The sequence below is a fragment of the Atractosteus spatula genome, chromosome 11, assembly GCF_055471065.1.
Source record: "Atractosteus spatula isolate fAtrSpa1 chromosome 11, fAtrSpa1.hap1, whole genome shotgun sequence".
NCBI classification, from domain to species: domain Eukaryota; kingdom Metazoa; phylum Chordata; class Actinopteri; order Semionotiformes; family Lepisosteidae; genus Atractosteus; species Atractosteus spatula.
The window spans coordinates 14,672,834-14,697,500 of NC_142716.1; the positions used below are offsets into that span (position 1 = coordinate 14,672,834).

Consider the following 24,667-nt stretch of genomic DNA (forward strand, 5'->3'; position numbering starts at 1 on the left):
TATTCTTCGGTAAAGACAGCTGAAAGGAAAATTTGTTTCATCATGGAGACAGTGTCCATGGTTTTCCACAGAGCTCCTACAAGCCTCGAAGGACTGTCAAGCATCAATAGCGCCCTGCTGCTGTAGGTACTGTCAGGTACCTACTTTTCTCTTAGGTTCCTGTGAGGCTCTGCAGTCATTAGTTTCACACTGCTAATGCAAGGCTCTTGCTCTTCTAGAAACAGCACTAGAAAAAAGAATGCTGACTGTGCTGCTCCAAATTTCACCACTCCTATATATAACACCCATTTAAGGAATACATTTGTATCAGGGAAGCAATGTGCCAGATATCAGCACCAAGAGCAACAACTCCTCATCTGGATGAAACTAATGTTAAGTATAAATTACTGACTCAAAAAATAGTCAAACTCACTCAAATGATATTATACTGTAACTGCACAAAAAAAGTTTAATGTACAATAACTATAACTATACAACAACATTATGTTTACATACACAAGCTCTTTTTATTTGCCCTACATACAATTGTATTCACATCTTTAATACAGCTCAAGCTGGTTTGAACAATAAACCAACAAATGTTTGGTCGGTATACTATATGTAGTATAAATAATAAAAACACAAACAATATTGGATATTTCAAAAGCAAATCTTCCAACATAATGGTTCATCCAGTCACAATGTATTAAGTTTATGAATACCTTTCAAGCTGAATATATACATATAAAAATAATGCATTCTTTTCTACTTAAACATGAAATGGACTATTTATTACGACTTTTATTAATCAAAAAAGTGTTTCCTCAAACACTTAGAAAATTAGAAACAGATGAGCAATGAGTTAATTCCAGAGGAATCAAGTGGCTCTTCTTCACTAAAAGCTTAATACACTGAGCGGACACATTGGCCAGCCAAAGAATGTGTATTGGTTAATGTGTGATGTAATGTGTAATTAGTAATGTGGTTATTGACTGGTTTCTGATACAAAAGATAAAATTGGAAAGTGAGACTACAATCACACACTGGCAGAGGCAACATGGGCCAAATTACCTTTTCATAATGATACAGTGGAAAGCCCAGAGGCTGTTGGTCTGTTACCAATACTTTCCCAATGACATGTTCTTCCCAAACGAAGACCCCATATAGTACTGTAATCATTTATTAAGGCAAACAAACACTGCTGTGAAAGACAGAATAACTATCACTGCCACAAAGGAAAAGGGGTACCAAAAATGTGTGAGATGCAACTAATTGCAGCATTACTTGGAAAAATGAAACAACTTTTTTAACTTTACAGAAAGGAACAAAAGCAGAATGGGATGCCTTTGATCAAGTATATTTACAGTATATTCCCTCAGATTTTAAAAAGGGATTGAGGGCTCCTTGTCATTAGTGAGGATAAATGTTAAGGAACTGCCTGTTCAGCCACAGACAGGATGGCCATTATGATCCCGGAGAAAGGACATCCGTATGCTAATGGAATTTTGATTAACTGTCCCTGAATTTCCATTCCACACTAAAAAAAAAAAATCATATCATAATTGTCAGCATAAAAGCAGCCTGCAAAGTGACTGATTCAGTTACCCCCTAATTCTGCAGTTTGCTGTCTAAAGTCAAGATAATCAATTTGTTGGGAACTCCATGTTGAAGTCATAATAAAAGGCACTATCTCACTGTCATTGCTGTTGTGGTGCCTTTTGCACTGGGGTTATGCAATATCACCGCACTTGTTCCACGCACTTTCATATAAACAAGAAATGTGTGTGTGGGTGCAAAGGGCATCAATGCAGTAATTCATAATTTTACTTACTGTACCATCCAGAGAGTGACACGTTTAAACATTACAAGAGGAAAATGTAATCTTCTGCATTGATGCCTGTGATATTCTTCATGAAAGCAGAAATCAGAACTTGAAAAAAAAAACATGCTGTACTGTATTCTGCACATTCAGACAAATGAATGTAACTTTAAATGGCTCCGTATCCTATAAAGAAGCCAGTGGACAACAGTGCAGTCACAGTAGTTTAGCTGGTCATTAATGGAACAATTATACCAAAAGTAGAGTATAAAATTTAGAAACCAAAAGACTTTTCATCCATCTTTATAACTGCACCAAGGTTACTTAACCATAGAGAGAGAAAGCACTCTCCCTGTCACACATTTATAAATACTGTAGCTTTTAACACCTCAGCCAAAGAAACATCAGCATCGTGAGGTGGAAGGTCAATGCAAAAAAAAAAGAGAAAAAAATGTCAGAATATCAAAGATTTAACCCAGGTTCCAGAACCGATCTACTCTGTTGTAAAAGAGCTACTGTATGAAAAACTTTAAAACACATCCCACAACAATGCAGAACTGCCCCCAACAGAAAAAAAAATCTTAGTGAAGCCGGAGATTTCAATAATAAAGCCATTTTAAAACTCCTATTTCATCTTTTCTAATCAATTCCTTATAGTAATAAAGATAGTAGTAACAAAGACAGATAGATCAATAAAAATAGTTTCACTTCCCACAAGCTGTTTGAAACCTAGCAGAACTTTTTTACCCAAAGGGGTTTTACCTTGATACATTATATCTTGACATACAAACATGCAGGCAGTGTGACAGCATAATCAACAACAGAGGAAGAAAAGACCCAAATAAGCTCGCATCCTGTGCAAACAAATGGCACAAATGCTCATATAACAAGATGTAGAATCAGATTTACCACTTGATTTGCCTACGCTATCAGATGCACACACCAAAAATGAATAATAAATCAGTCAGGAGAGGCTTGTACAGGTTTGGCAAGCCATAGTTGGCAGAAAAGAAAAGGGTCAACTTTAGGTCAAAGTTCTGGTAGATAAAATTAAAAGAATAAAGATCTGATGCTGCAGGTCACTGTCTGGCACATACTCTAAATGGCACAACATCTTCTTCACGCATAAATGACTTTCCCCCGATCAGTGGCTTTACAATCATGTAAAAATGATATCAGCTACACATCAACATGTACAAAAACATAATGCATAATAACCACACAAAAAACAGACAAACCAGTCACCTCAATACACAGATATTAAGTAATTTACTGTATGTCTACAGGTATATACAGTACACAAAACGTGTTTTCTAAGACTTCAGGAAATTTTCAGAGATAAACTAACTGCTAATATTTTTAGAGAAATATACCAAACTGACACAAGACAAATGTAGTGAACAGTTGCTAAACTCCACATTTCATTATTTGCCTATGATGTACAATTATGTTTATCTGTAACTTTAGTATATTTCTGTTGTCAATGCACCACTGTTCCAGCTGAATATATGTGGATCATGGATTTGCATTTTGAAATATAGTGTGCATCTTTCCATGTGACAATGAAACCTAATATTCCATAGGTACACTGTGAAAAGTATGAGCACAACACTCTGCAATCTTGTTTCCTTTCACTGTCTGGAACGAGATAAGTAAAGATTTATTGAAAGTAATGGCCAGGTACATATAAAATATGTTTAATATATGAGAGTGCACCTTTATCATGGAATATGGTTATTTTTACAATGAAACTGAGAAATGGAATGATTCCTGTCTGCCACTTCTACAAGGCATTTTGGCCAACTGCCTAACAGCCCATTCACTTTAATAATATGTATGATCTGTTAACAGGTCACAGATTAAATTATGATGCAGACTGTGTATTTCAGCATCTGTTTGGAGTTGCTACTGTATTCTCTACATACTGTAATTTGGAACAGCTCTATTAAATTCCCCTATCAATGCTTTGAAGATATCTTTGCATTACATGTTTGATACAGAGGCAAGTCGTAATTTGCAACTTGGTTTGCTACCATGAGTTGAGGAACACCTGTCACATGCAAATTTTCCCAACTTGAAATTCATTTTAAACTAGAATAATTATTGTAATTATGTTTTCTAAACAGAGGTTATCCCCCATTAGCAGTTTCTATGTAATCGCTCACCTTCATCATTTTGTCCACCGATCACAGCTGAAATCAAGGCATTGTACGGGACCCGTTAACATCTCAGGACAATAAAAAAAAGGCCATACTGCAAATGACAGGCCAATCAAATACATCTTATCTTGATAAATGAAGTTATGAATTGGCAGAATGAGGTCCTGACTCCCTGTCTGTCACTCAAAAAGGACAAATCGGTAGCAGATTGTTTGCTGCAGATCACTTTTAATAAAGCCAGGGTTTAGTAGAATCCATCCCTGCCTGCGAAGAGTGGGTGGTCTGGTGCAGCTGACTGCTCAGATCAGGAAATTGACACTTTCCAACCACATCCCTTGATGGATTATGCAAAGCCTGGGATAACTGAGAGCCAAACACCTTTTTAATATGTACTGCATTATACTGAGGTATTATATAATATTATAATATATTTCATCTTTACAATACACTGGAGAACAGTTTTTTGAGCCGCTATGCAATTATGAATCTTAATTATCAAAAGCCTCTGCAGGTCAGATAGCACAATCCAAACCCTTGTCTCCTGTTGTTTCACTCAGACTGGAGTTGGCTGACTTTACGTGTCTACCAACATGTGGCTTCTGGGAAGTCTATCGAGTGCCGAGTTGTGTTTCAGTGGAGACGATGTGAGTCACTCTTATGAATCCAGCTGTGGGAAATTTCTCTTTGCACGTTACACGGATGTTTGTTTGGAAACCTGTAGTGATGAACAACAACAAAACTTGCACCCAACCCCAATGTACAGAAAATGCACTCCTAGTTTTGAGAGTTTAGAGACCAAAGAGAAAAACAAAGTGCAAAGCAGAAACCAGCTAAACTGGTCTCAGTACACTTGGCAAACAGAGTTTGGCTTACCTTAAAAACAGCATTATGAATGAGAACATGAAAGAGTCTCGTTGCTGTGCAGGATATGTCTGAGCAAATACAGGAAGTGGTAATTTCCCAATTTAATAGTAAAATAATAGATAATCGCCCATTAAGTTAATGTTAAAAGAGGCTTTGGTAAAATATCAAATAACAGGTCCAGATTGACAATGAAAATACTAATATCCAATGAAAATACCCAGCATTCCTTATTATTTTTTGCAAACAATCACTGCATGATGCAGGAGGAGGATTGAGTTTGCATTCAGTGTTGAACTTGCTTGCAGGAAACATTTTGTTTGCTTGCAGGAAACATCACTAACAAAACAGTGTTAAAGATGTCAAATGGCCATTTCACATTGTTTACATCCCCTTACTGAAAGCAAAATTTATTTGAATTAAATATGAATTGGTGTTAATTAATGTGCAATGTATTCCATGTAAAAAAAAGCAAACTAACCAAACTTACTGTAGGTAGTTTATACAGAACAGTTGCCTTTGGCAGCAACATTTCACTTTCAATAACATTTTTTCTCCTACCAAAATAAATGCCATATTCGTCACCCATCCAAATTCATTTTTGCGGGAATAAAATGACACAGTTGCTTTACTTTATACTTATTCTACTTTGTTAGGTAAACATGACTGAACACTTTTTACAGTTAAAACCTTAAACTGTATATAAGTTCTATATACAGGGGACGGACAAAACAATGGAAACACTTCAAAATACAAATCATTTTTCATTAGGTAACTAAATCACGATTAAAAATTCTGCATGTCTTTCATATTAATTTCAATACTGATTACCAAAGTTTCCTCTATGAAAGATGTCTTGAATTAAATGTCTTAAGAGGTGGGTTTCTAAAGCAACATGAGAGACCTGACAGATTTTGAAAAAGGTCAAACAGTAGGTGCTCCAATGGGAGCTGTGTCAGTCACAGAAACTGCAGAACTATTAAGTGTGTTAAGGGGAAGAGTGTTGAAAATCATGACGGCATACTCCAAACAAGGATAAACATCTTTGGGAAAGAGGAACAGGGTTCGCACCAACAGAGATAGACAGACAATCAACAGGATAGTTCCCTAAAAAACACAAAACGGCAGCCTCAAAAATGACCACAGAACTGAATCTTCATCTACATGACCCAGTCTCAACAAAAACTGTACGTCATGAGCTTCACAAAACTTGTACTTATGGTAAGGCTGCAGTCGGAAACCACTTCTAACTAAAGCCAAGGCAGACCAACTCTTAATTTGGTATAATGAGCATAATATCTGGGCATCTCAGCAGTGGAAGAAAGTAACTTGGTCTGATGAGTTATTTTTTTACTTTTTCCTACCCTGGATGGGTTTATGTTTGGAAAAAGCCAAAGGAAGGCTTTAATTCACTCTGCCTGTTCCCAACTGTTAAATACAGTGGTGGATTTGTTATGGTACATTATGGGCAGCCATCACATGGGAGTCATTGGGTCTGATCATTACTCTTGTTATGGACAGGAAAATACAAAGCCATTTCAGGTGACAAGGTGCACCCTATGGTGCTAACATTGTTTGCTCAAGATGTTCCCATATTCCAAGATGATAACGCCCTCATACACACTGCTGAACGCCAGTACGGTTTCATGAACGCCAGGATGGAAGTCGAACACCTTCCAAGGCCTCCCTAACCATCTGATCTAAACATCATTAAATTTTAACAGGAAGTTCTGGAATATAGAGTGTGGAGTGGATTCCACCTCCTTTGTCTCTCAAAGAACTGGAGGCTTTCTTACGTGAAGAATGGTCCAAAATCCCACTAGAAACAGTACAAAACTTGTATAACAGTATTCTAAGAAGGACTGGAGCTGTTCTGAAAGCAAAGGACAGCCTGACTCCTTATTAGTTAATATTCATACTGTATATTGCTTGGTGTTCCCATTATTTTGTCTACCCCCTGTATATGTAACCATATAACTGTTATACAGTACATACTGATATAGTATTACATCCAGAAAGTCATGGAAGCCATGCTAAAACAATGGTCTATGTGGAAATCCAGTTTTCTGACATGCTTTTAGGTCCTTCCCCATGATAAAAAAGTTAGACAATTTATCTCCTATTGATATAAATTCCAGCTTCCTCCTCTGTTACCTTACAGGCAGGCAGTTGGTAAAGGCGGGTGAACAATCCTTACTCGACAGGCAACAGTGGCAGAAGTGAACTGAGTACAACATAAGATTTTAGCAACTCACGAGAATCCAAAGTGCCTCTCCATTGATAATGACAAAATCTAATAAGATCGACTATCTGACAACGAGATTCTACATGGTAGGATAAGACGTTTGCAGAACTGTAATATCTGTTAGTTTCTGCTGTAGAGGCATAGCACTGAATTTCAACGCTAGTAAACTGTGAACATAGTCTTATCCATGAGAAAACGTGTGATACCAGACTCATCTTATTGAAGGGGATGAGGGAAACTGTGATGTTGAATGTAGTTTAAGCAAATTTTTATATCACAATTATTTTATTTAATCTACTTAACATGGTTAGGTGACATTTCATAGATTCCAGTTTCATATTTTACAGTATATACAGTATCTCATCCTCCCGATTAATCTGACGTGGCAAAAATAAATTCCTTATTTTTATTTCAGGAACCACTACCAATTTGTTCCCTAGCTAGAGACTTATCAATTAGTACATGATACATATTGTTGTCAGATAAGACTCAAGGATGCCAAGCAGGTTTATTATCAACATGCAATGCAGTGACAGTTCAAGTTTAATTAACTATTTTTTCAGTGCTGATGACAATTAAACAACAGCCTATTCAAGACTTAAATATAGAATATGAAATAACATTAACAAAGAATGTCCACAGTTAAGTATGTGACTGAATAATGTACTGTACCTGGAAGAAAGCATTTTTCAGACTAGCTTACTAGAGAGTATGTATGACAGATATCTTTTAAGAATGAAGTTTCTAGTCAAATTAAGGCCAGTTTCCTCCAGTGCTTCAAACAAGCAGCCACAAGATAATTGCAGTATAGATGCCACAGAAAAAAAATGGGGTTAGCTTCAATAGTCATTGATGAAAATGAAATCCTAAGCTTTTTAAACAGGCAAAGTAATTGTCATCTTGGGATGCTGAGGTTGAAAAGCTGTGCACATTGATAACAAGCCCCTGTAAAAATGGAAGAGCTGTAAATGTATTTCCATTGCATTTTTCTTGATTTGTTATTGAAGTGAAATATGGAGACATTCTGTTTGAAGCCAAGTCACTTTGTATAGCAAACAAAATAGTCGGGGCAGGAAAACAGCAGTTACCACATATTTTTTTTTAAATTGCTAGAACTCATATTCTGAGACCTTTTGTTGTCAATACCTGAACTCTGCCCTCGTCTACATCAGATGCAGTATGTGAAGCGAAATAAGCATTGATGGAACTAAATTAATCTGCTTCTCCTAACAGCTTCACTAAACACTAATCAGCCTGCACTGGCATTTCAGGTCTATCCACAGAGATCTAAGGGGGTGTCGGAGGTGAGGACAGAGGTGAAGTGTTTCTTTCTGCTCACCCACATGGGAAATTACACCATGAGCCACAGCCTGAAGCATGAAATTGAAACCGTCCTGCACATCTGACAGAAACCTTCCGTCATGTTGAAATTCAGCATGAAGGATTTTAAATAATTAACTAGAAAAAGTATGATTCCCCCCGCCAGCTACAGTATTGTAATAGCCTTAAATCACAGCTCTGTGTTCATTGTATGAAATTCACTTTGTATAAAAGGTAAGGATAACTGGTTCAGGTGCGGTCACATTTGTGATATGATCCTGTACAAAGAAGCTGTATTGTGGTGCTTAACAAAAATCGGAAGTAGATGAATGCAATTTTTTAAGGATGTCTTTGGAGAGGGAGATCTTTTCTCTCCAAGTGATTTTTTTTCCCATTGCGTTATAACCGAACCTAACAAGATAATGAAGGAACTTAACTTATCAGTTACAATTAACCAAATCATCGATCAGAGCTTTCCCTCCAGGTTGAAAGCTGACGAGGTACAGTATATGATAATTTCACAGGAAGAGGACAAAACGTACAGCTCCAGTGGTTTTGGAGGACTCCAGGTTGAATTTCACTAGCCCACTGTCAGCTTGTTCAAACAATGCTCTGCTCAGCCGCCTGTCAATCTGCATTACAGGCTGCACTGCTGCAGTCAGAGCCCTTCTGTTCTGTGCCCTCTGGCTCATCAACACCAACATTCATTTAGTCAGCCTTTAAACAGAGACAGATTTTTATGCCAGTCTTTCACCAGCGATGTTGTCGGAGATATGCTAGGTGATGGACGAGGCTTCACACCTGCAAACCAGGCAATCTACTGAGGGTGAATTTCATTTGAGCCAAGGCAGGCCATGCTAAGAATATGAATTGGGTCAAGCAGTGCATGATAAGGGCAGCAAAGGTTTCCATGTTTGATTGCCTACATATGTTCTCACTCCTGGTAGTTTTGCTTTTTCATGCCGACAGCACGTGACAGGCTGTGATAAGTCATGATGTCGGAAGTTGAGACAGAATCTAATTTTAGGGTCCCCAGAGTGCCATTGATCCCTTTCCCAGACTCAATCAAAGCACAGACATCATTTAGCCAGGCAGGACTCTGTGGCAGCAAAAACAAATTATTTCGAAGGTGCAGAACAATAAGGAGACGGTTAACTACAAACTAAATAAGAAAGATCAAGCTTCAGTCTGTACCAGACAAAGAGATTCAAATGCTGAGGACCTGTGTAGCCACTAGTGACTTTCAACAGAGGCATGAGTCCAGATAACTGCGTACACACAGATCCTATTCTGCACCTCCCTCAATGAAGACCCGTCCTTTTTTGATAGGAAAATACTTACCAGATCCAACTAATCTGAGAAAGTTGACAAGAAAAGACTTAAAATACTGCAGGCAATGCTTACACTATACTGCTTTATGTAGTGCTTTTGTAGCTAACTGACAAAGTAATTGTATTTCACTTTTTTTCCAATCTAAGGACATCAGCAGCTTTCCATGCTCCTTCACTGACAAAAGCATACTCGAATGAGCAATACAGAGGTACAGTAGACAAAGCATCTTTGGGTAAAATTTGGCCCAGCTTTCAGAGTCAATACTAATTTGATAAGTGCTGTGGGGTCAATATTCTTCTTCGATTACTGCAGATCTTTATCTTGCTGTAGGGCCTGTGTATTCCTTGTTAAAAACTCTCATTCCTCTGTAGAAAAGCTGCTTAAAAACCAATTCTCCCTACTCTTGTTGTCAGTGAAATATTTTGTACTTCTCCTAGATCGTAACGGAAATCAAACTTTTATCTGCATACTGACATTTAAACATAGATATAGCAACACGCCTCAAGAAAACCATTAATGTGGAAAAGAAGATAATTTTGTCCTGTCTATACAGTATCTGCACTTCACTGTCTTTGCTCATTTCTCATGCAAAGTGTTTTTCCTATGGACTTTCAGGGTGTTCCCTATGACTAGGGTGTAAGGTGGTGTGCTGTGTCCAATTTACTGCTACTGTTTGAGAGTTTTGTAGCTCTATATCATTACCTTTGTTTAGCAGCAGTGTTACAGTATCAGAGGATCCACAAAATTGAACAGAGCAGCTAAATAATGCCACAATCATGACTCATTCCTGCACTAAGACAATAGTTTCTCACAGGTAGTAAGTAATATAGTCAGCAGCTATATCACCCTCCAGTTCACAACTGGCAATCCACTGAAGCTCAGCAGGAGTGACCCTGGCCAGTACCTGGATGGGAGGCCTCCTGGGAAAACTAAGGTTGCTGCTGGAAGAGGTATTAGAGGGGCCAGGAAGGTCTATGTGGTCACCCTCCGGTCTGTGTGGGTCCTAATGCCCCAGTATAGTGATGGGGACACTATACTGTAAAAAGGCACCATCATTCGTATGAGACATAAAATCAAGTTCCTGACTTTCTGTGGTCATTAAAAACCCCAGACCCAAAAGACTAGGGGTGTTAACCCCGATGTCCTGGTCAAATTTCCCCACACCTTTACCAATCATGGCCTCCTAATATAGTAATCCCCATCTAAGAATTGGCTTCATCACTCTGTTCTCCTCCCCACTGACAGGTGATCTGTGGTGAGCGTTCTGGCAAATAGGAAATGTAGGAAGGTTAAATTACACGAGCCTAGAGAGGAATTGAGCCAGAGACATCAGGGTTAACACTCCTACTCCGTTGCTGAATTCCATGTGAACTTAAATAATCAAGTAATCAGGACCTTGGTTTACCATGTCATCTGAAGGATCGCAGTTCCTGATCATGATCCTGGGATATTGTTTTGAAAATGCAGGTCCAGAGGAAGAAGGATCTCCTATTCTAACACTGGCCAGGGCCAGTCTTGATCAGCCTCAGAAACCTGGCAAATTCAGATTACACAGCAGTAACAGTAACACTGACACCAGCAAATTGATTTTTTTTTAATTCAGTTATTTGTAAAACTTGGGCTCAAATGGAGAAAATCTCTTTGACAGTTTACAATTTTTGACCCCAGACACCTCTTAATGCATGGTTTGTGTTCCACTGTGCTCCCTGTGTTTATTCTGACTGAGTATGTTTGATCAACTGCTCCTTCTGAGCGCCAAAATAACCCATTTATAACATGAGGGACATGAAGCTCAGCAGGAATGATTTCTCAGCAAAGATGTCTTCTTTCAGACCCTGACATTTTCTTCATCTTTGGAATACCAAAAGATGATCGAAATCAATCCATCAGCCCTTCAACTGTACATCTTCATGTTTTAAAAGTTGGTATTTAATGTACTGTTCCAGTGTCTTACTAGAAATTGCGCTGTAACTTTTTTCCTTGCTGAGAAGCATTAAAAATTCAGGTGACCGAAAAAAAAAATTAAATATGTATAAAAATCATAGGCATGCAGTACGAATTGGTCTGCATGAATACATTTTGTTCGTCACACTGGAAGGAAAAAAGCTTCCAGCTGATTTATTTTTGCAATTCCCATCCCGGTTGATCACTGAACCAGAATCCATCTGCTCCTCTTGACTGCAAAAAAATAAAATCTTCCCGTTCCATCACGAACTGCCCTTCCACCAAGCTAGATGGGTACTGCTTTGATGAAGGCAAGAGTAACGTCCTGCAAGATCGAGGGTGAGCGGCAAACCACGACAGATCAACGGCGCCAGCTACAGAAAGGATTCCGACACAGCGGGGGAATAGCGGCGCATTAAGGGTTAACTTACTGCAGGTGGACTCGGATTCATCCGAGCCATCTGAACATTCGGGTTCGCCATCACAGCGCCACCTCTCTGGGACACACTGCCCGTTCTTGCAGGCAAAGTCCGTGGTAGCGCAGGTCTTCTTTGCTGTTTCGGAAGAGAGAGACAAACAAAAAAGGCTGGTTAATGTCTTCCTCGGGCACAACCCGCTCACACAGAGTGCCAAAGTTTTAACTGGGTGACACACAAGATTGGTGTAAAACACATCCATTAAATTAACTTTTCTTTGCATAACCCTGCTGTGATAGCAGTTATTCCAGTATGTGTTTTGTGAACTAACTCTATGTCTGCTGATACATGTATTACTTGTATAAAATAGTAACCCAGCTACACTACAGAAGCCAATACCTTGATCCTTTCAAGAAATGGCTGGATAACTGACATCTGGATCAATTATCTACTAACTACCAAACTTGCTACAGTAGATGGGCCAAATGCCCTCCTGTCATTTGTAACCTTCTCATTCTTATGTTCTTACATATTTGTACTATATTTCCATCTACCTTGAAACACCCTGAAAAAAGTCTGGATTTTTTTACTGTGAGGTGTTCTTTAAATTCATGATCCTTTCAACAGGCACTTAAACACGTTCTTATAAAATTGAAGTACTTCTGAATGTCACTCCAGGACTACAGACCTTGACAAGTTTTACACAGCAGGCAATAACGCTGGAATGCAATAATATTCTCAACACCTTTTTAAAAACCTTTATTTAATCACGGATGTCAATTGAGAACAAATTCTCATTTACTATTATGAGCTGGTCACTAGGTCGAAACCCCTGGTGAAGACATACAGGGAAACTGACAAGTGATTAACCGACCTGTTTTTGTAAATAATTTATTCAGAGTTCTGCCCTGCAGTCACCACAGTTCTAAAAGTGAGAAACTAGTGAAATAATGCAGCAAGACAGCGGCTAAAATAAAAAGACATTTTCTAATCCTTAAACGGTTGCTATCAACTACCAAAAAAAACGTTAGTTTAGACTGTGGATCTGGCCTCCCAAAGAAATCTCTCAAGGTTTACTGGGAAAAAAGAAAAACAAAACCTCTTCTGGGAACCATTATCATTGCAGCTAGGCAAAATTACAGTTCGAAATAATGATGGTGATTTAAATTACCAGTAAGATTGCTTCTGAGTCGAAAACTGCACAGGAGGAGAAGGAAACCACCCGAGCAGTAAAGCCGAAATCAAAGACAAGAGCTAAAGGGTTCAGCTAAAACTGCATTTACATTCTGACAGCTTCATTGGTTTCATGGAGTCCTGCAAACTACGCTGAAGCTCTGCACACAAAGGTACAGTATAAGTCAAAAATAAAAACGCAGCAATCTCAGTGGCCAAAGTGATGGGTACAGACTGCTTCAACTCCCTTACTTACAGCCAGTAAAAGGACAACTCACTAGGGGGAAAAACAACCTGCAGATTGTGGAATCTATTATAATCTGCCTTTAGATTATGCGCTTTACACATCTTAAAAATGTGAAAAACAGACTCAATTTAAAAGGTAAAGCTTCTGGCTCAGCCTTTAATCTTAGAGCTCTAAATGATAAAGGATGTCGAGTAAGGCAGCACTACGGATAAGCAGCTGAGTTTTAGTTTCAGGCATGATTTGTCATTTCTGCTGTAATTTTTATATGGCTTATCACAGGATTTTCCACACAATATATACCAGTATAGAAAAGTCAGACATATGAACGAATACTCAGAAGTGACACCTTACATTACAGGTTTGTAATGGGCAGCACTCTTCATCCTGGAGTTATCCCATAAAACTCCTCTGCACAGGTATTACAAATCTGTGCCATGCTATATTCTGATAATACAAAACTTTCAAACCACTGGGTCTATTTAAAGAAAATAAAAAAACCCAATCAAAATATTTTATACTAAATTAAAAAAAAACTGTAATGCTGCATCAGCTGATAAATTAAACCTCAGCTTGATGGCCTCAGCTTGTACCCTCAAAATTCATCATACAGCATCCAGTCTCCAATTTCTTCTGTAGCACATCAGTTATCCTGATTTTCAAAAAGAATTTAGCGAATATTTTAGGTATTTCCCAGTTTTGAAGTTTTAATTATTCCTTGGGTGTTTTTCCATTAATCTGAGCTGTTCCTTTAGCTGCCTGAAGGATACATAACGATGACATTAAAGCCTTCGGAATGTACTGTACGCTGATCCCTATCATATATTGCTCAATGCAGACAGACATCAATAGCACACTGCGTGACAGGCCCTGGATCAGGACCTGACATTTCTTTACATAGGGATACATCGCAGATTTAAATATGTGCTTTCTAAAATCACAACATAAAAATAACAATAAAAACTACGACAAAGATTTAAAAAATGAGTAAACATACATGAGTAGAATAGCATATTTAAAACGTAAATGTAATTAACACCTGAAAAGCAATGCCATTTACAAACGTGCACGGTCCAAATGGCTTGTTTAATATGGAAGGTTTTGTCTGAACAATCAAAAACCACCAAGCGTGCCCCATTAAGATTCTACTCACTCTGTTATTAAAGCTGTGCTGGGTGCAAGAGCCAAAAGACATCCTAACAAAGGGCAAATGGAAGCCTTTTCATATCTTTATCATGTCCTTAATGCGCAGGCAGGTTACATGTGGGATTAAAAAAATTGATAAAAATGTATAGCTTGAATTGATCTTACTCTGACCTTGACATTTTTCAAAACCTACTGCAAAATGTGCATCACAATAATTCCTTAGGTTTTGCATCTAAAATAAACTTAGCAGAAGAAGATACCTTTGTTATCTTCAGAGACACCAATACTTTTTTAATTAAACCAAAGCGTTTTCCTCGGAAACCTCCTAATTTGATAAGCTCTGGATTTTTAAGTCATCCTTGACCCATGATTCAGTTCCAGTACGACAGAAAACGAGGGCACTGACAGAGGTAAGGAGGTTAGGTATTGCATGGATTTTATTCCTGTCAGTCAGAAAAGCAGTTGATTTGGGTCTCTAGAAGAAAGCTGGGGAGTCAGGGTTGTGCCTTATTAAAACCACAAACATCAAATAGAGGACAAGCCATGGAGAAGATCCTCCAGGAGGGAAACGTGTACTGGGGTTCAAAGGTTTGTTAGAAGATGAAAAGAATTCTAGGAATACACTGGGAAACTGAAGGAGCAGACAGAGAAAGAACAAAAGCATCTTGGGAAAGCGAAGCGAGATTGGGGCAGCTTCTCCAAAAGCACAACAAAGGCCGACATCTGAAGAGTACTGTGAAGAGCCGCCTTGAAGAACAGGGTGGATTATCAGAGAACTACTGCCAGAGGCACTGCACATAAAAGGAACAGTCTATTTCTGCAGTCTATTGTTTCAAACTTTCCCTGAATATAAGAAGCATACAAGACTGAAAAATATGTCAAGACCTTGTTATGCATAGTGATGTTTTCTTCCACAAATGCAAAACAGAACCTGCAACGAACAGCAGAACTCAAGAGGAAATATTAAGTATAAGAGCTAAATCTCTTCGCGTGCCTAATTCAGAGAACCTGATCAAGCATACAGCAAACAATAAGTAGCCACACAAAATACTGGAATTTGCCACTGTGTTTGCGCCACTGCAATTACCGGTAATGTTGACATCATAATCAGGTTTACCTCCTGTACTTCAAAAAGTAAGGCACAGCAGATGTGTACTTATCTCAGAAGCCAGGTGTATTTCAAAAAGCACATTCAAATAAATACATAAATAAATATAATTAAGGCAAAATGTTTTCAAAAGCCTCACTTCGGCTTCCGACAGACACATTACAAAGGTTAATCTCCTTCCCTTTAAGCTTTCCAATACAGTGTTCTCAAAGCCTATCTTTTATTCTTTTATACAGTATTTAAGAACTGTGAAGCATTTTCAGCTGCTTGAGAAAGAAGAGGAATGAATCAAACTGGACTCAGGAGTCCATTATCCATCCACATTCAAGTTATTCTGAAGTACACACAAACATACACAAGCACAGCAGGGACAAGCTGGATGTGTAGTAGATTTCCCCATATTATCCTGCCAATATACTCCTCAACTGTCAGTTCTTAACTTTTCACCTGGCTCTGAAAAGTACCCATTTGTGCCAAACTGTGAGGTTTTCTGTAAGGTGCAATACCATAATCATTTCACTTGCCAAACACTTGCTCTCACTGTAGCTACACCTTTCCATGATTGTGGCTTTGTGAATTTAAAACTGATTATGACCTAGTGCTCTGCTCCTACTCTATGGCAACCCAACATGTCTTGTATACAAAGTAATTGGCTAGGCTCAAGAAACAGTGTTAACAGTGTTGGCTGAATTTGACAAAGTGAAAGGGGAATGCTAGAAAAAGCAACTGCCAATAAGCCACTTTCTCCCAGGACTCTCTCTGTGTCACTCTTTCAACAACCTTTCCTGCAGATGCAAAACAACAGGAGTCCAACTTCTAAAGGGCATCACTAGGAGGTCATTAATATGCTTGCAAAAATGTGATTTGACTGACAGCAAATTAACACTTTAACACTTCAATATCTGGTTCTGGGATTCCACTGAATCCAGGATTCCAGGAGCAGGGCTGGAGACTTCTGTCTTAGACGAATAAAATGAAAATTTGCCAGTAAAACTAATTAAACCAGTGAGCACAGGCAATATTTAAATTGTCAAAAAACATTATAGAAAACCTGACAGAAGATGAAGCACTCCACATTATTACATTATTATTATTATTATTATTATTATTATTATTATTATTATTATTATTATTATTGCCTGTAAGCTTAATAGGATAACCCAACAGTAAATGCAAGAATTAATCAGAGTGTAACTTCATCACAGCTTTTAGGGTTTATAATTGGCCTAGGTGAAAAGAAAAAATATGGAGAAAACTTGTGATAATTTACAAACTAAACTTTTAACTGATTAAGTTCAGCAATAAGTCTTTTTTTCTCTCTTAACCCTCTGTTACTGTGCACATTTCCTTTCAAAACCAAACGCTGGGCATGTTTATAACTGCAGGAATGTGAACAGTTACAAAGAAGCTCTCACTGCAAAATTCTGACAGGTATCACAAGAGTTTATCTGAGCCACAGTAGTTCTCATTTCCCAGGCAGAAGTAAGGTGTACTGTATCTGGGGAGTTCAGTGACAAGATCATTTCCCAGGGCCTGTAAGAATGAAGCCGAGGCTCCTCATTAGTCGCAATGTCTGCGTCAGTCCCAGCAGGTGCCATGTTATTGCATGACTCCTGCTATGACAGCTGTCTCAGATCCTGCCTAAAGAACCCTCTGTAGCTGACAAGAGGAGTACTGACCAGGAGAGTTTTATTAAATTGAGCTAGGCCGTGACCTACCACCCTAGTAGCTCTGTACAAGCATCTCATCAAGGTGGAGCTCCCTGGTAAGTACGCGTTTTAATCATTTCTATCATCGTCCACAGCCTCCCAGCCTTGTGGCAATGGCAAGCCTAAGTGTAGCCTCGGCTATAAGCGATTTCACTACTGTAATGCTTCTCCCATTAGCTGTCCCCAGGGCAAGCTCTATCACTGTAGCTGAGGAAGGTGATAGTGAAAACCTCTCTGGCAGGCGTGAAACCAAGTTTAAAGCTGTCCTCCTACAATGATGTGAATTTTAACAGTGAGACGCGTTTCCCATTAGTTGAAATATCAAATTGATTCGTCTGTCAATCAGCCTTTGATGTGGCCACTGTAGAGAAGAACAGGAACGGTACTGAAAGTTTCCATGGCATCCCAATTTTATAGCATCCCGCAGCACATTTCAACAGTTTGCGTAGTGTTTTATAACTTTGGGGAAGGGAAGTGCTGCTTATTGCTCTGGGCTTGTCACTGGGAAGTTCCGAGTTCAAATCCTGTGTGGGACAGTTCTTGTACCCTTGGGTAATTCTTGACTCAGACTGCTCTGATGAGTAGAAATGTGAGGTTCTTAGGATAGAAATGTCTTCCAAATACATTCAGAATAACAGTATGGCTTGCCCCTATCTTTCAGTCCCTTAAATATTAACTTTGATATAAACAATTGATCCTTTGATACTAACAGGCGTAAACATTGCTAATCATTTTGAGAAAGGTAAGTTCCAACGATGTAATGCCGTTCACAGATACTCCCTCACCTTAATACCACAGAACTGCAATGCAAACCATATCACACTGACACAAGCCCAACTCGTCACCATTACTGTGCTGGTATTCCTCATGTTACCATTATGCAGCATACCTCTACTGTATGTATCAAGAGATGACAGAGACTGGTGGAGGAGATATATTCAAGAATAAGAATATGGTGAAGTCTCTACCCTCTCCAGCCTTGTCACTGATATTTTGTAGTAGGAACAGAAGTGGCTAGGATTACACTTCCATGCCCTAGGAATGACTTGTTTACTTCCCTTTCGCTGTAGGAATTTTATGATGGCCAAATGAATATTTGCTTGAATTCATAAGGGTGCGGCAAATCAAAGGTTTAATTAGAGACCCTGTATGCTGCTGGAGACCAGGTTATCCCACATAATGTTGCTACTGGGAAAAAGGACCTGTATGAAGGAAAACCAGAAGAAACCATGAAGAAATTGTCTGACAAATAGTAACAGAGCATCAGTTCAAAACAATCCTGGTTGGCAAATGGAAAGACGCTGATCTTTTTTTACTGGATTGGATTTTGTAAATATGGTGTTTAGCTCCCCTCTCTTTAAAAAACAGCTTGGCACCAGCATTAAAAAAAACTCAGTTCTGTGTGGAAAGCCATCTTCATTCTAGAGGATAAGCCAAAAGAGCTCAGCCAAAGGTGACGCGATACTCTAATCTGTCACAATGGCTTGACAATCTCAGGAATTCAAATTCTACAAGTAGCTTCTGTTAATACATAAGAAATGTGCACTGTGATAATTGCGTACAATGATCACGCAGAGGCTACAGTCAACCATGCTTGGTTTTTTAACTCCTCGGTGTATAGATCATATGTCATTATACATCAAGGTAAAAGCATGCCTGACCACCTTACATTTTAATGCTATTAATTCTATGAGAAGACAGGAGCAGAATGTAGCCTCAGTTAAGTAGAAAAGTAAAGTAGGGAAAAAAAAGTTCTTCTTCTGAGAAAAAAAAAGGTTTTACATGAAATTGCAATCCCGTCTCTGGTGAATTGTCTGGAGACTTCCGCTGCAGCAGTGTATAATTAATTTTTTGTGGACTTTTTTCTGAAGGAGAAACCACTGCTCCACTGTGGAGACAGTATAAAGTTTTAAAGTTTAGTGTTAAAGCCACATAGTTCTCGGGTTTTGTCCTCAGGCGTGCTACAATTTGCTTTTTCCAGTTTACTTTGTTCTGCACACGCACACTTACGGCAGGTTTGCGTTTTATCTGTCTATACTGCCTATATCTTACACTGACAATGATCAAGTACAAAGCCTTGCTCCAGGAACCCCTTTGGCTTCAGTAGTGCACATTGGAACACAGCTCTTGCTCTGAGCACTGAGATTTATTAACAAGTGCAAACATATTAGCTGCAACCGTGATTTGTTTCTTTTTTCTGGGGGTCGTAACACATAGAACACAAAGCAAACATGTAGACCTAACTTTTCAAATCCTTTCATCCCCCTCCTGTTTTTTCAGTGTTTTACAGGAAACACTAATTAGAAGCATATGGTGTGTGCATGCAAAACAGGACTCTTACAAACAGCATTAATAACTTCTGCTTTGTCAACCAATCTGCCGGGGTGAAAGCATGAACATTCAGTGACGTATTGACTACTTTAAAAAGGGAAAGCAAACCTCTGAAAATCTCAACATACCACTTACTAGTAGAAGTACGGTACCAACTGTACAGATTTTGTTAATGAACAATGTTTGTCCTCTCTATAGTACACACGAGGAAAAAAGTCTCTTTAATCTTTTTGTAGGGTTTTAAGCTTCAGTTATTTCATTTATTGTAGGAAGAACATGAACAAATACATTTCTTGGATTGGTTGTTTAACTTGTTTAAAAACCCCACACTCCAGTCAAATCCCTAAACTTGAAATTTGGTCTCAAAACAGGCCTGGCTCGGACTAGCTGGTTTATGCAGTATTTGTATTTTTATATTTTTCTGCAGGCTAGTAAACCTTTTTTAAAAATAAAACAAGTCTAGACAATAAATAAATGTAAATAACATGCTAATGATGGCAACTAAAAAGCTAAATTAAGATGAGAATAGCCCACAAGCAAAATACAAAAAGCGTCTCTGGCCTTTATGCATATCGTCCAACGTGCCATGCTCTTTTTTGTTCACAAAGGGGGTTGACAGAGACAGGCTAGACTCACTATAAGCAAACAAAGATCTGGGATTAAATGTTATTAAGAATATTACTTCCTGCATACAATGAACAGCCTACACATCAATAAAACCAGCACACAAGAGACCAGATCTCGACCAATGCTTTCAACCACTTGTATAGGAAAGCCGAAAGTGTGCTCTGTAGTTGTTTGGTCTCAGACTAATCTCTGTCAGATAAGCCCCTATCAGGCAGATATCATTGCAGAAGCTTCTGAATAGTTTGGATTTCGATTCTTGCTCAAATAGCAAAACATGAAATAAGGCTGAGGAGAAGAGGTGGGTTGTTTGGTTTTGGGTCAAGTTAAAAGGATGATCTAAAGTTACCTACTATTGTGCTGTGATTTTAATCAGCGTGGGTATTAGTGCATGCTACCAGAATAATAGCTTTGATACTTCCTCTGCACGAATGTTTTCCAGTCACCTAAGCGTATCCAGGACTACCCTGACCATTAGAATACAAATTACCCCTTGCAATGTCACCCGGAACACTGTGCTCACTGACTTCTCATCTCATCCCAGATGACAAGTGAGTAAACAGCGCTAGGCCTACAACAGTCTTGGTAGCATTTCACATGGACAAAAAAGTCCTTTTTTTTAAAACAGGAACAGGACATGTTTGCCTTTCTGTACTGAGTTATTAAGAAACTAACAGCAGGTGCTTTTTCCTACATGACAGGATTGCAACACTCCATTCTGCCAGCTTTCCCGGAGAATGTGAAGGGGAGGAACAATCTTGTATCCCTACATTTCAGCTTGGAACAAAAGGCACCTTTTTATAAACGTCCAACATGCAAATCGCTCATCAAATGTCTCCCGTTGAACTCTGGTTAACAAAAACCTGAGAACTTTCTTTTTCAACTTTTTGTGCTATGTTCACAGCAGGCCTGGTGTGAGTACTGCCAACTTGAGATGGGGTTCCATCAAAGGCACTTTCACAGAGACAGTGAACTGATCAGGCACGCTCTCTACAGCAGGTAAGGTTTATGTTGGCAGTTTTTGGCTGCTTTAGGTACTGGAGCTTAGGATGGAGAGAATTCTGGCTTTTAGAGATAAATGGTTTAAATATCCAGAAGAAAAAAGAAATATTCTGAACATTCTTTTTAGTAGAAGCAAGCAATTGTAAAAATGACCTGAAAATTAGCATCATCCAACTCTTAAACTAGCCACAGCACCCTGGAATTATCTTTAAATGCAGCAGTGCTTTCTTCGCTTGTGTGTCACTTGAAACTTTAAAGGGTACAACGCAAAATCAAGAGAAAAAATTAAAAAATGAATAAAATACATATTTTTATATTACTTTTGGGGAATAACCCAAGTGTACTGTTGCACATGCGAAGCATTCACACAAGACAGAGCCCATGACTGAAGACTGCTCATGTGGGAACTGTCACACGTTGTACGAGTTCAGTTTTTCAAGCTTGCCAGGTGTAAAAAACAAAAACAGAGAACGTCAGAGTTGCTGAGTAAGAGCTCTGTGATTTTAGTGTCTTTAGTTCCAGCCAGGATAAAGTGTGTATTCACTTTGAGCCAAACCCATAAGAATCACTGAAATAAAATGTGTTTCTAATATTAATAATAATGTGCTCAGGCCCGTGGCATGCACGCGTGTGGGGGAGGTGGGGCAGTGTGACACGACATTTTAAGATTAATATAAATATGCCCTGTGGTGGAAAAGGTTGAGAAACACTGATGTGTAGTAATTCCCCTTCATAGTTGCTGTCTTCCTTTCATGCTAAATGCTATTTTTAGTAATAAGACTTACTCAAACCATGTGCCTTAGGATAATTTATGTCAGAACCTGATTTTATTACTACATTAAATCAATCCAAAAAGGTTATTTACAGTCCCACCTCATAGCCACACACTCCAGAAACATTAAACTACCTATGTAGCAAGATAAAGTGCATAATTCTCAGGCATTGTTTGTCCTCTCTACCAGTCATAAATCATCTGAATTATATGAACTGGCAAACAAACCAACACTCGTTCTTGTGCTCCATTAGTCCACGTTGGGCACAGATTAACAATGGCAAATGCTCAGACCACTTCAAACCAAAAAAGTCACTTCAGAACCTAACCAGGTGTGACCTTGCTTTGTCCCCAGGATTTGGTTTTCTGTACATTTTCAGTCTCCAAACAATGTCTCTCTTCACTGCTGAGAAAAAGGCTCACAAACTGCATGCATATTACAATACAACGGACACATTGCTGTGTCAAATCACAAACTGGAGAGCAGTGGAAGCCTTATTGAGTCAATTTGTGGTTTTGGTTGCTCAGTAAATCAGTGTTGTAATACATGACTGTGGCACTTTGCAAACCCATTAGATCTGATTTCCTGACTTGTGGGCTCTGCAGATATTCCATATAAGATTCAACATAAAACCTATTTTTCCCTTTGTTTCAGGCGAGATTGGTGAGCTCGGATAAAATGTAACCAACAAAATCTAATTTAAAATTTCCTCAAGGACCACTTATAACAGAAACAAGAATTCATTTGTGTATCCCCTGGCAAAACAACCTGTATTTGTTCACATCTTTTTATATACCTAAAGCCGGCAACATTTAAAGCAAGCAAGCCAATAGACAGATATGCACATACCCACAGCTGAACATCCAATTACATTTCTCTTCTGTCAATGTCAATAGGATGGTTGTTTCCTCACTTTCTTTTACCCACCTATACCCAGCTGATTTTGAAACGCACATTTTGTCTACGTCTTGAGACCACCCCTGTACCCACAGAAGGTGAATTAGGAAGCACAGACAGACGCCTCCAAACCAACCACCCAACAAGTCACTTATTTCATTTGAGCTACAAGCTCTTCAGCAATGCACAGGAGGATCAGAACCTATTGGAAGAGAGAGACGACCCTCACTGATGTCACCGCAAGCTTTTAGGCACCCAGCAATTCACAGGATCACTGTTTTGTTGTCCTGGCCAAATTATTCCCATCATGGGTTCCCGCAGCACCGAGACAAATATGTGCTGCAGCTCAGGGAATCCCAGTCATAGTCGGCTAGAGTCATGAGTCGAGTCGAACCTGCTATGTCTGGAGCTCCACCTGCCTACAACCTCAACCTTATTTCCTCCTTTTAAAAACAAAATATCTTCATAAGAACAGCTCTGTACTGCATGAAGCAACAGAAGGAAGTAATAAATTTAAATTCTAAAATAAATTATTTTATAAAATTATAAAATAAATAAATTATGTTTTGAAATAATTGAGATGCATTTGGAACTCTGTATACATAATTTGAATTGTACAGTGTTTTAGATCAGGACCCTTATTAGAATAATGGTCAAAGCAGGAGCTCAGTAATATATTACCCCACATTAATAATGAAAGACATTCCTATAGTTAGATATGATGTTGTGGCCTACAATAAGCACAGTTACTAAAAAGTCTCTTTATCCTATTCTACAGTGGAGTTCACACTCTGCCACACAGATGAGTGGTCTGGCTCTTATTTTCCCATTTTTCACCAGTAACAGGTCCCTTGCTGGGAATGTTTCAACACAATATATCGATCATCTGCTGCTTTCTACAAGAAAAATGTGTTATTTAAAAAATGAATGAAATACAATAGCATCTGTCACTGTTGTGTGATGGCACAGGGAAATAGCTGAATTTGGTCCCATTTACAGAGTAAAATCAGAGTTCTTCCAGCTTTCATGTTATCACATGGATGAAAAGGAGCAAACTTTCTCATCCTCCTTAAGCCCACACATTGCACTAGGCACAGCAAATCTACAAAATAATTGAAAGTCACACTAGCCTCAATATTTATTTTCACCTGTAGATTTGTATATTGTCTAATAAACCATAAACCTTAGCAAAACATCCCCTCAATTTTTCCTGCTGAAATTGCTTCTGCGAGCCAATTATTCACAATAGGTGTTATTTGCAAACGGCAAAGCTCTGAAAGTGACCTTCTGTCGTAAAAGGAAGCTGGATTTCAAAGATGAAAGCTGAAAATTCTGTCACAAACATGAGATCATATGAAGAGTTACCAATAAGAGCAGGTACCTGGGCTCATGTATAGAGTATCTTTTAGTTGCAAGCAGTTAATTGATCCAAGCATGTCATCCAGCCATTTCTGAAAAAAGATCCCTGGAACCTGCTTCAATAAAATGGCTGGGTAGCTTGCTAACGCAAATTAAAACTATATATGCTTTTCATGAACTTTAGTCCATTTAATCTCTATAGCTGTCTCACAGTAATGATTCTACC

General features: G+C 38.6%; 1 protein-coding gene across 3 annotated transcripts in view; it reads right to left on the reverse strand.

Annotated features, from left to right (window-relative positions):
- Positions 1–24,667, reverse strand: part of lrp8 (low density lipoprotein receptor-related protein 8, apolipoprotein e receptor) — a 127,725-nt gene that overhangs the window by 55,845 nt on the left and 47,213 nt on the right. For all 3 annotated transcript variants that reach the window (XM_088927850.1, XM_088927849.1, XM_088927848.1), the window contains exon 3: positions 12,091–12,213. In XM_088927850.1, the coding sequence (XP_088783976.1) occupies positions 12,091–12,213 (123 nt within the window). The remainder of the gene's footprint in view (positions 1–12,090; positions 12,214–24,667) is intronic.